Source organism: Electrona antarctica (genome assembly GCF_951216825.1).
Source record: "Electrona antarctica genome assembly, contig: scaffold_330, whole genome shotgun sequence".
NCBI lineage: Eukaryota > Metazoa > Chordata > Actinopteri > Myctophiformes > Myctophidae > Electrona > Electrona antarctica.
In genome coordinates, this window is record NW_027637352.1 from 94491 (window position 1) to 107923 (window position 13433).

The 13433-nt window shown below is 41.4% G+C and overlaps 1 protein-coding gene across 1 annotated transcript in view; it reads right to left on the reverse strand.

Moving 5' to 3' along the window:
• Positions 1-13433, reverse strand: part of LOC306918980 (AP-3 complex subunit beta-1-like) — a gene marked incomplete at its 3' end in the record, with an annotated part of 146027 nt that overhangs the window by 91512 nt on the left and 41082 nt on the right. Inside the window, exon 6 of the mRNA XM_079531816.1 lies at positions 7050-7116. Within this exon, the coding sequence (XP_079387942.1) occupies positions 7050-7116 (67 nt within the window). The remainder of the gene's footprint in view (positions 1-7049; positions 7117-13433) is intronic.

Genomic DNA, 13433 nt, shown 5'->3' on the forward strand with positions numbered 1-13433 from the left:
CTTGTAGATCTGTTATTTCCATCGCCCACTATGCGGTGAGTTACATAGGGGCTTGCAGATCTGTTATTTCCATCGCCCACTATGCGGTGAGTTACATAGGGGCTTGTAGATCTGCTATTTTCATTGCCCACTATGCGGTGAGTTACATAGGGCTTGTAGATCTGCTATTTCCATCGCCCACTATGCGGTGAGTTACATAGGGCTTGTAGATCTGCTATTTCCATCGCCCACTATGCGGTGAGTTACATAGGGCTTGTAGATCTGCTATTTCCATCGCCCACTATGCGGTGAGTTACATAGGGCTTGTAGATCTGCTATTTCCATCGCCCACTATGCGGTGAGTTACATAGGGCTTGTAGATCTGCTATTTCCATCGCCCACTATGCGGTGAGTTACATAGGGCTTGTAGATCTGCTATTTCCATCGCCCACTATGCGGTGAGTTACATAGGGCTTGTAGATCTGCTATTTCCATCGCCCACTATGCGGTGAGTTACATAGGGCTTGTAGATCTGCTATTTCCATCGCCCACTATGCGGTGAGTTACATAGGGCTTGTAGATCTGCTATTTCCATCGCCCACTATGCGGTGAGTTACATAGGGCTTGTAGATCTGTTATTTCCATCGCCCACTATGCGGTGAGTTACATAGGGCTTGTAGATCTGTTATTTCCATCGCCCACTATGCGGTGAGTTACATAGGGCTTGTAGATCTGTTATTTCCATCGGCCACTATGCGGTGAGTTACATAGGGCTTGTAGATCTGTTATTTCCATCGGCCACTATGCGGTGAGTTACATAGGGCTTGTAGATCTGCTATTTCCATCGCCCACTATGCGGTGAGTTACATAGGGCTTGTAGATCTGCTATTTCCATCGCCCACTATGCGGTGAGTTACATAGGGCTTGTAGATCTGCTATTTCCATCGCCCACTATGCGGTGAGTTACATAGGGCTTGTAGATCTGCTATTTCCATCGCCCACTATGCGGTGAGTTACATAGGGCTTGTAGATCTGCTATTTCCATCGCCCACTATGCGGTGAGTTACGTAGGGCTTGTAGATCTGCTATTTCCATCGCCCACTATGCGGTGAGTTACGTAGGGCTTGTAGATCTGCTATTTCCATCGCCCACTATGCGGTGAGTTACATAGGGCTTGTAGATCTGTTATTTCCATCGCCCACTATGCGGTGAGTTACATAGGGCTTGTAGATCTGTTATTTCCATCGCCCACTATGCGGTGAGTTACATAGGGCTTGTAGATCTGTTATTTCCATTGCCCACTATGCGGTGAGTTACATAGGGCTTGTAGATCTGTTATTTCCATCGCCCACTATGCGGTGAGTTACATAGGGCTTGTAGATCTGCTATTTCCATTGCCCACTATGCGGTGAGTTACATAGGGCTTGTAGATCTGTTATTTCCATCGCCCACTATGCGGTGAGTTACATAGGGCTTGTAGATCTGCTATTCCCATCGCCCACTATGCGGTGAGTTACATAGGGCTTGTAGATCTGCTATTTCCATCGCCCACTATGCGGTGAGTTACATAGGGCTTGTAGATCTGCTATTTCCATCGCCCACTATGCGGTGAGTTACATAGGGCTTGTAGATCTGCTATTTCCATCGCCCACTATGCGGTGAGTTACATAGGGCTTGTAGATCTGCTATTTCCATCGCCCACTATGCGGTGAGTTACATAGGGCTTGTAGATCTGCTATTTCCATCGCCCACTATGCGGTGAGTTACATAGGGCTTGTAGATCTGCTATTTCCATCGCCCACTATGCGGTGAGTTACATAGGGCTTGTAGATCTGTTATTTCCATCGCCCACTATGCGGTGAGTTACATAGGGCTTGTAGATCTGTTATTTCCATCGCCCACTATGCGGTGAGTTACATAGGGCTTGTAGATCTGTTATTTCCATCGCCCACTATGCGGTGAGTTACATAGGGCTTGTAGATCTGTTATTTCCATCGCCCACTATGCGGTGAGTTACATAGGGCTTGTAGATCTGTTATTTCCATCGCCCACTATGCGGTGAGTTACATAGGGCTTGTAGATCTGTTATTTCCATCGCCCACTATGCGGTGAGTTACATAGGGCTTGTAGATCTGTTATTTCCATCGCCCACTATGCGGTGAGTTACATAGGGCTTGTAGATCTGTTATTTCCATCGGCCACTATGCGGTGAGTTACATAGGGCTTGTAGATCTGTTATTTCCATCGGCCACTATGCGGTGAGTTACATAGGGCTTGTAGATCTGTTATTTCCATCGCCCACTATGCGGTGAGTTACATAGGGCTTGTAGATCTGTTATTTCCATCGCCCACTATGCGGTGAGTTACATAGGGCTTGTAGATCTGTTATTTCCATCGCCCACTATGCGGTGAGTTACATAGCGCTTGTAGATCTGTTATTTCCATCGCCCACTATGCGGTGAGTTACATAGGGCTTGTAGATCTGCTATTTCCATCGCCCACTATGCGGTGAGTTACATAGGGCTTGTAGATCTGCTATTTCCATCGCCCACTATGCGGTGAGTTACATAGGGCTTGTAGATCTGCTATTTCCATCGCCCACTATGCGGTGAGTTACATAGGGCTTGTAGATCTGTTATTTCCATCGCCCACTATGCGGTGAGTTACATAGGGCTTGTAGATCTGTTATTTCCATCGCCCACTATGCGGTGAGTTACATAGGGCTTGTAGATCTGTTATTTCCATCGCCCACTATGCGGTGAGTTACATAGGGCTTGTAGATCTGTTATTTCCATCGCCCACTATGCGGTGAGTTACATAGGGCTTGTAGATCTGTTATTTCCATCGCCCACTATGCGGTGAGTTACATAGGGCTTGTAGATCTGTTATTTCCATCGCCCACTATGCGGTGAGTTACATAGGGCTTGTAGATCTGTTATTTCCATCGCCCACTATGCGGTGAGTTACATAGGGCTTGTAGATCTGTTATTTCCATCGCCCACTATGCGGTGAGTTACATAGGGCTTGTAGATCTGTTATTTCCATTGCCCACTATGCGGTGAGTTACATAGGGCTTGTAGATCTGTTATTTCCATTGCCCACTATGCGGTGAGTTACGTAGGGCTTGTAGATCTGTTATTTCCATTGCCCACTATGCGGTGAGTTACATAGGGCTTGTAGATCTGTTATTTCCATTGCCCACTATGCGGTGAGTTACATAGGGCTTGTAGATCTGTTATTTCCATTGCCCACTATGCGGTGAGTTACGTAGGGCTTGTAGATCTGTTATTTCCATTGCCCACTATGCGGTGAGTTACGTAGGGCTTGTAGATCTGTTATTTCCATTGCCCACTATGCGGTGAGTTACGTAGGGCTTTCAGTGAAGTGAAACTCATGTTTCTGTATCAGTGGTTCTCAAACTATTTCATGTCAAGGACCCCCAGCATTATCTGTAATTGGCCGCCGACCCCCATCTGAAAATATGTTGTTCCAGGGATTTTTTTTTAAAGATTTGAGTTAAAAACGTTCGCTCTGAAAGAATATATATATATATATTCAAAGATTCGCAGCACATTTTCACGATTTTTCAAAAAAATAGAAGATCTACAAGCTCGTAGCGCGGCACCGAGTGCCGGTGTGTGAATGTAATGCACAATCTATATAAAGGTGTGTGTGTGTGCATGCGTGCGTGCGCGCGTGCGTGCGTGCGTGCGTGCGTGCGTGCGTGTGTGCGTGCGTGTGTGTGTGTCTACACCCACTATTTACAGCGTTTTGGATAAAAGCTCTGTATAAAATATAAATGCCCCATATTCTCCATTTAGGACATGGATAACACAGAGAATAAGAAAAAACAACTAAAAGCTAGAGTGAAGAAATAGTTCCTGAGCTTTAACGCCATCTACGGGCTGCCTGTCGTACTGTAGTTTAGTGGGAGTTTATTCCAAGCCGTTTGTTTCACATCATCATTACATCACTATTACATCACTATTACATCACCAAACTATACCGAATTCCTCCATGTTGTAAGATGGTAAGAGCGCCCCTCACTTCACACGGGTGTTTATTGGTCATTTAAAATAAACACCTTATACATAGACTAGTGATTTGTTGGGTTACTAGTCCGACCCATTCGAGGACATGACAGACCCAATCCCGACCTCCCCCTCCCTGCGATGCTCAGCCAATCGCAGCGCAGAATGACACACCTTCCAGCCAATCGCAGCGCAGATTGACACACCTTACAGCCAATCACAGCGCAGATTGACACACCTTACAGCCAATCGCAGAGCAGAATGACACACCTTACAGCCAATCGCAGCGCAGACGCATTCCGTCCTCATATTTTGCAGACACGACCTCTGAAATCATTCTAGAAGACTGTTTTATAACTAACCTTTAAATCATTCTTAGACTGTTTTATAACTAACCTCTAAATCATTCTTAGACTGTTTTATAACTAACCTCTAAATCATTCTTAGACTGTTTTATAACTAACCTCTAAATCATTCTTAGACTGTTTTATAACTAACCTCTAAATCATTATAAAAGACTGTTTTATAACTAACCTCAAAATCAGTATAAAAGGCTGTTTTATAACTAACCTCGAAATCATTATAAAAGACTGTTTTATAACTAACCTCAAAATCAGTATAAAAGACTGTTTTATAACTAACCTCTACATCATTATAAAATATAACTAACCTCAAAATCAGTATAAAAGACTGTTTTATAACTAACCTCTAAATCATTCTTAAAGAATGTTTTATAACGAACCTCTAAATCATTCTTAAAGACTGTTTTATAGCTAACCTCTAAAATCAGTATTAAAGACTGTTTTATAACTAACCTCTAATTCATTGTAAAATACTTTTTTATAACCAACCTCTAAATCATTGTAAAAGACTGTTGTATGACTAACCTCTAAAATCATTATTAAAGACTGTTTTATAACTAACCTCTAAATCATTATTAAAGACTGTTTTATAACTAACTCTAAATCATTCTTAAAGACTGTTTGATAACTAACCTCTAAATCATTCTTAAAGACTGTTTGATAACTAACCTCTAAATCATTCTTAAAGACTGTTTTATAACTAACCTCTAAATCATTATAAAAGACTGTTTATAACTAACCTCTAAATCATTATAAAAGACTGTTTTATAACTAACCTCTAAATCAGTATAAAAGACTGTTTTATAACTAACCTCTAAATCAGTATAAAAGACTGTTTTATAACTAACCTCTAAATCATTCTTAAAGACTGTTTTATAACTAACCTCTAAAATCAGTATTAAAGACTGTTTTATAGCTAACCTCTAAAATCATTATTAAAGACTGTTTTATAACTAACCTCTAAATCATTCTTAAAGACTGTTTTATAACTAACCTCTAAATCATTCTTAAAGACTGTTTTATAACTAACCTCTAAATCATTCTTAAAGACTGTTTTATAACTAACCTATGAATCATTCTTAAAGACTGTTTTATAACTAACCTCTAAATCATTATTAAAGACTGTTTTATAACTAACCTCTAAATCATTATTAAAGACTGTTTTATAACTAACCTCTAAATCATTATAAAAGACTGTTTTATAACTAACCTCTAAATCATTAGACTGTTTTATAACTAACCTCTAAATCATTATTAAAGACTGTTTTATAACTAACCTCTAAATCATTATTAAAGACTGTTTTATAACTAACCTCTAAATCATTATTAAAGACTGTTTTATAACTAACCTCTAAATCCTTATTAGACTGTTTTATAACTAACCTCTAAATCATTATTAAAGACTGTTTTATAACTAACCTCTAAATCATTATAAAAGACTGTTTTATAACTAACCTCTAAATCATTATAAAAGACTGTTTTATAACTAACCTCTAAATCATTATTAGACTGTTTTATAACTAACCTCTAAATCATTCTTAAAGACTGTTTTATAACTAACCTCTAAATCATTATTAGACTGTTTTATAACTAACCTCTAAATCATTCTTAAAGACTGTTTTATAACTAACCTCTAAATCATTCTTAAAGACTGTTTTATAACTAACCTCTAAATCATTATTAGACTGTTTTATAACTAACCTCTAAATCATTATTAAACTGTTTTATAACTAACCTCTAAATCATTCTAAAAGACTGTTTATAACTAACCTCTAAATCATTCTTAAAGACTGTTTTATAACTAACCTCTAAATCATTCTAAAAGACTGTTTATAACTAACCTCTAAATCATTATTAAACTGTTTTATAACTAACCTCTAAATCATTCTAAAAGACTGTTTTATAACTAACCTCTAAATCATTATTAAACTGTTTTATAACTAACCTCTAAATCATTATTAGACTGTTTTATAACTAACCTCTAAATCATTATTAGACTGTTTTATAACTAACCTCTAAATCATGATTAGACTGTTTTATAACTAACCTCTAAATCATTATTAGACTGTTTTATAACTAACCTCTAAATCATTCTTAAAGACTGTTTTATAACTAACCTCTAAATCATTCTTAAAGACTGTTTTATAACTAACCTCTAAATCATTCTAAAAGACTGTTTATAACTAACCTCTAAATCATTATTAAACTGTTTTATAACTAACCTCTAAATCATTCTAAAAGACTGTTTTATAACTAACCTCTAAATCATTATTAAACTGTTTTATAACTAACCTCTAAATCATTATTAGACTGTTTTATAACTAACCTCTAAATCATGATTAGACTGTTTTATAACTAACCTCTAAATCATTATTAGACTGTTTTATAACTAACCTCTAAATCATTCTTAAAGACTGTTTTATAACTAACCTCTAAATCATTCTTAAATACTGTTTTATAACTAACCTCTAAATCATTATTAGACTGTTTTATAACTAACCTCTAAATCATTATTAAACTGTTTTATAACTAACCTCTAAATCATTCTTAAAGACTGTTTTATAACTAACCTCTAAATCATTCTAAAAGACTGTTTTATAACTAACCTCTAAATCATTCTTAAAGACTGTTTTATAACTAACCTCTAAATCATTCTAAAGGACTGTTTCATGCTCACCGTGCTCTTGTCTTTCAGCAGCTTCTCGATCACTTCAATCAGCTGCTCTTTCTGGTCGGGATCCAGGCTGGACACAAAACAAGGAGAGAGGATTGGTCAAGAGGAGTTTGTGGTGGAAGAATTCATATAATTCAACGTCTTAGTAGATGAGACTGCAAGGTTGGCCTCTCCTTCTCCACCATACATACTCCTTGCCGTTCACTTCCTCGTTTACCGCTCAGAAAGAATGCCTCGTATCTCCTAATCTAAGGAGCTCTCTGTGACCTTTTGACCAGATGGGCGTACTGTACCGTACTGTACTGTACTGTACTGTACTGTACTGTACTGTACTGTACTGTACTGTACTGTACTGTACTGTACTGTACTGTACTGTACTGTACTGTCTTCATTTCTGACTTCAACATGCCTCTCGTTTAAAATATGAAGGGCAACGCTTAGAGACACTTTATCACCTTCTAGAGACACGACACTTTATCACCTTCTAGAGACACTTTATCACCTTCTAGAGACACTTTATCACCTTCTAGAGACACTTTATCACCTTCTAGAGACACTTTATCACCTTCTAGAGACACTTTATCACCTTCTAGAGACACTTTATCACCTTCTAGAGACAGTTTATCACCTTCTAGAGACACTTTATCACCTTCTAGAGACACTTTATCACCTTCTAGAGACACTTTATCACCTTCTAGAGACACTTTATCACCTTCTAGAGACTCTTTATCACCTTCTAGAGACACTTTATCACCTTCTAGAGACACTTTATCACCTTCTAGAGACACTTTATCACCTTCTAGAGACACTTTATCACCTTCTAGAGACACTTTATCACCTTCTAGAGACACTTTATCACCTTCTAGAGACACTTTATCACCTTCTAGAGACACTTTATCACCTTCTAGAAGCTTCTAGAGACACTTTATCACCTTCTAGAGACACTTTATCGCCTTCTAGAGACACTTTATCACCTTCTAGAGACACTTTATCACCTTCTAGAAGCTTCTAGAGACACTTTATCACCTTCTAGAGACACTTTATCACCTTCTAGAGACACTTTATCACCTTCTAGAGACAGTTTATCACCTTCTAGAAGCTTCTAGAGACACTTTATCACCTTCTAGAGACACTTTATCACCTTCTAGAGACACTTTATCGTAATCAACGCTTCTAGAGACACTTTATCGTAATCAACGCGAGGTAAGCAAGCTACATTATGGCTCCCGGATTTTGTACGGAACGGAAGGGGGGGCTTTCAGAGTAAAAGCTGTCATATTTGCCGGCACCCCGAGATCCTATTTTGAAAGAAATCCTGGCGGCGATTGTGTTGTCATAGCGCGCTATGAGCTTGTAGATCTGCTATTTTTGAAAAATCGAAGAACGACTTTTTCAGAAAACTGTCAGGATGTAGAAGACATTTTTAGAATCTGATCTCAGGTCAAAATGGGTTAAATGGGGGGTCCGTAGGGGAGTCACTGCTAGAGCCGTAACAATCTCCTCTTATGGGGGTCCCTGGCATATGTTTTCAAATGGGGGGGTCCGAGGGGTCATCAGTGTAAATGTGGTTTCTGGATGGCGTCGTGGCCAGCAAGCTTGAGCTTGGCTACGGCTGTCAATACAGTTTGATTGATATAGAATCTCGAATACGGAGACAGCATTCAAGAGTTACAACACCACACTGACTCAACACAGACCAGTCAGACAATGGAACACCACACTGACTCACCACAGACCAGTCAGACAATGGAACACCACACTGACTCACCACAGACCAGTCAGACAATGGAACACCACACTGACTCAACACAGACCAGTCAGACAATGGAACACCACACTGACTCAACACAGACCAGTCAGACAATGGAACACCACACTGACTCACCACAGACCAGTCAGACAATGGAACACCACACTGACTCAACACAGACCAGTCAGACAATGGAACACCACACTGACTCAACACAGACCAGTCAGACAATGGAACACCACACTGACTCAACACAGACCAGTCAGACAATGGAACACCACACTGACTCAACACAGACCAGTCAGACAATGGAACACCACACTGACTCAACACAGACCAGTCAGACAATGGAACACCACACTGACTCAACACAGACCAGTCAGACAATGGAACACCACACTGACTCACCACAGACCAGTCAGACAATGGAACACCACACTGACTCAACACAGACCAGTCAGACAATGGAACACCACACTGACTCAACACAGACCAGTCAGACAATGGAACACCACACTGACTCACCACAGACCAGTCAGACAATGGAACACCACACTGACTCAACACAGACCAGTCAGACAATGGAACACCACACTGACTCAACACAGACCAGTCAGACAATGGAACACCACACTGACTCACCACAGACCAGTCAGACAATGGAACACCACACTGACTCAACACAGACCAGTCAGACAATGGAACACCACACTGACTCAACACAGACCAGTCAGACAATGGAACACCACACTGACTCAACACAGACCAGTCAGACAATGGAACACCATACTGAACTCAACACAGACCAGTCAGACAATGGAACACCACACTGACTCAACACAGACCAGTCAGACAATGGAACACCATACTGACTCAACACTTCATCTTAAATACCTTCATCCACTCCCTTGGGGAGAGTAGGTGGGTCTGAAGTTAACTAGGGCTGGGTGCAATAACCGCAATATCGCCATACCGCCGGTATACAACGCATACCGCGGTATCGGGTTCGTTACCGCGGTTTAACGTTTTTTTTGTCCGTGCTGTTCTGGCGCCCTAGGTTCTAACCCTAACCCTAACCCTAGTTCTAACCCTAGGTTCTAGGCCTAAGTGCATATGGTTGATATGAAATAAAGTGTATCATAATAAACAGTGAGGCTCAGTCAGTCTAATCATATGCCAGCAACACCAGAGGGAGTTCAACAAACCATGTGCAACCCAGATTCGGCACAAACAAGTATTGATTGATTGATTGATTGATTGAACTATTTATTAACAGTTTGCAGAATTACAGTAGCCTACATTTCAAGCACAACTCAATACAAAGACTGTTAACTGCGAGTGGACGACCCAATAAAGCATTACACTTGTTTACAAGAGGGTCCACCTAAATTAATTTCACTCCTATGCCACAAAAATGTGGAACGCCCTACCAACTGTCATTAAGACATGTAAATCCCTTGACCCCACCCACCCCTTTTCCCCCTCACTGTATATGTTTTTCCCCCTTTTTACCTCCTTTATGATGATTTCCTGTTTTTGGCTTTATAGAAGTGTATAGTGTACAAAATGTTATGATGAATTGAACAAGGTGGACCCTCTTGTAAACAAGTGTAATGCTTTATGGTGTCGTCCACTCACAGAGTAACAGTTAACAGTTTTTGTATTGAGTTGTGCAAATGTACTGTAAACTTAAATCAATCAATCAAGCAATAATGTTAACTCATGGCTTGGGGACTGGGGAGGCGCGCAGTTGCTGCGTGGTGTGGAGCGGCTGGAAGTTGAACCTTTCAATTCATCATATATTAAATCTATCAGTTAACTTGGAATTTGTTTAATATGTTTAAGATTTTAGGTTCCATGATGAGGGGACGTTTTTGAATGGTGGTGTTTGTTTCATGCGATGCGCTGCTGAGCGGGCATTTCATTGGAGTGAGAATGGTTGCCATTGCGATTCCAAGTGAGACAGTGTGCGGGATTCTTTTTTTCTCTACTTCTCAGTTCCAGTTATCCGACGCACCTGTCCATTGTAGGTGTGCAGAAGGACTTTTTCTTATAGTCAGTCAAAAGATAAAAACAGTTCTGTCCGTCCTGTCTGTACAGCTCTCTCTCTCTCCCTCCCTCTCCCCCTTTCTCTTCTCTCGCTGACAGACATCAATACAAAGTTGAAACCGTTACGATGCGCCATTATCCATAGGCTACAGCCTAATGTCTCTCTCTCTCTCTCTCTCTCCCTTTCTCTTCTCGTCTCTCGCTGACAGACATCAATACAAAGTTGAAACCTGTTACCTACGATGCGCCCTTATCCATAGGCTACACGTTTAGCCTAATCTTTCTCTCTCTCTCTCTGACGGTCTGAGCAATGCACGATGCACCTGGCTGTTACAATAGCGCGAGGTATTAATATTCTCTCAAAACAAAGTCGGACAATGTTTTAAATTAGGCTACTCCAAACCAGACCCACCTATAAATGTTGTCTGTTGTGACATCAATGGGATCGCAGGAAAAAGACGCTCAACACAACTTGTCTTGATCTGAAATGATGTTAAATCCGTTCGCTTTTTTATTTTTATTTTTTTTAACAACGGGCTGCGGGAGATGTCTGACGCAGTTGATTTGATTGACACCCGAACACGTGTTGCGGCATTGACATGCCAATCTTTCCTTAATAAAACTGTAGTCCATAATATCCGTTCCAAAACTCTGTTTGCCTGCACCCCCTGTTACCTCCTCCTGATAGCTAACGCCCCCCCCCCCCCCTCCCCCCCCAACGCCCAGAATGGTTTATTTGGCCCAAAAGGATTTATATATATTATAATCACACAATCAAAGTCCGGATCGTTTGCAGCTGGGGTTAATTGCCTCGCGCTGCGCAAGGGTCTTCACAATAGCGCTGTTGTGGATTTAATTTTGGTAAACTGGATAACAACAGAAACACGTGGAAAAGCTATATGAGTCGTCTTGTCTGTTGTCTCTGTAACGGTGCCACTGTGTGTGTGTGTGTGTGTGTGTGTGTGTGTGTGTGTGTGTGTGTGTGTGTGTGTGTGTGTGTGAGCTGTGAGGGGAGGCCGCGGCGCGCATGGAGGAGGAATGACACTGGAACTGCACTAAAGACACACAGCTGCTCTATACATCTCCGTATACGGTGTTTTACCGGATTTTGCAGACCTGCTCTAACATCTCCATACACGGTGTTCCACCGGACTAAATAACACTATAAAACCGGAGGATTATTCGCGCACGGGGGGGGGGGGGGGGGGGGGGGGGGGACGGTAATTGTGTGGGGGGCCGACAATAACCGCGGTAATAAAAATCCCATACCGCCCCAGCCCTAGTCTGAACACGTGAGACAGTGGAGAGTAGGAGGGTCTACTCTGAACACATGAGACAATAGAGAGTAGGAGGGTCTGAACACATGAGACAATAGAGTAGGAGGGTCTGAACACATGAGACAGTGGAGAGTAGGAGGGTCTGAACACATGAGACAATAGAGAGTAGGAGGGTCTGAACACATGAGACAATAGAGAGTAGGAGGGTCTGAACACATGAGACAATAGAGAGTAGGAGGGTCTGAACACATGAGACAATAGAGAGTAGGAGGGTCTGAACACATGAGACAATAGAGAGTAGGAGGGTCTGAACACATGAGACAATAGAGAGTAGGAGGGTCTGAACACATGAGACAATAGAGAGTAGGAGGGTCTGAACACATGAGACAATAGAGAGTAGGAGGGTCTGAACACATGAGACAATAGAGAGTAGGAGGGTCTGAACACATGAGACAATAGAGAGTAGGAGGGTCTGAACACATGAGGCAGTGGAGAGTAGGAGGGTCTGAACACATGAGACAATAGAGAGTAGGAGGGTCTACTCTGAACACATTAGACAATAGAGAGTAGGAGGGTCTGAACACATGAGACAGTGGAGAGTAGGAGGGTCTGAACACATGAGACAATGGAGAGTAGGAGGGTCTGAACACATGAGACAGTGGAGAGTAGGAGGGTCTGAACACATGAGACAATGGAGAGTAGGAGGGTCTGAACACATGAGACAATAGAGAGTAGGAGGGTCTACTCTGAACACATTAGACAATAGAGAGTAGGAGGGTCTGAACACATGAGACAGTGGAGAGTAGGAGGGTCTGAACACATGAGACAATAGAGAGTAGGAGGGTCTGAACACATGAGACAATGGAGAGTAGGAGGGTCTGAACACATGAGACAGTAGAGAGTAGGAGGGTCTGAACACATGAGACAATAGAGAGTAGGAGGGTCTGAACACATGAGACAATAGAGAGTAGGAGGGTCTGAACACATGAGACAATAGAGAGTAGGAGGGTCTGAACACATGAGACAATAGAGAGTAGGAGGGTCTGAACACATGAGACAATAGAGAGTAGGAGGGTCTGAACACATGAGACAATAGAGAGTAGGAGGGTCTGAACACATGAGACAATAGAGAGTAGGAGGGTCTGAACACATGAGACAATGGAGAGTAGGAGGGTCTGAACACATGAGACAATAGAGAGTAGGAGGGTCTGAACACATGAGACAATAGAGAGTAGGAGGGTCTGAACACATGAGACAATAGAGAGTAGGAGGGTCTGAACACATGAGACAATAGAGAGTAGGAGGGTCTGA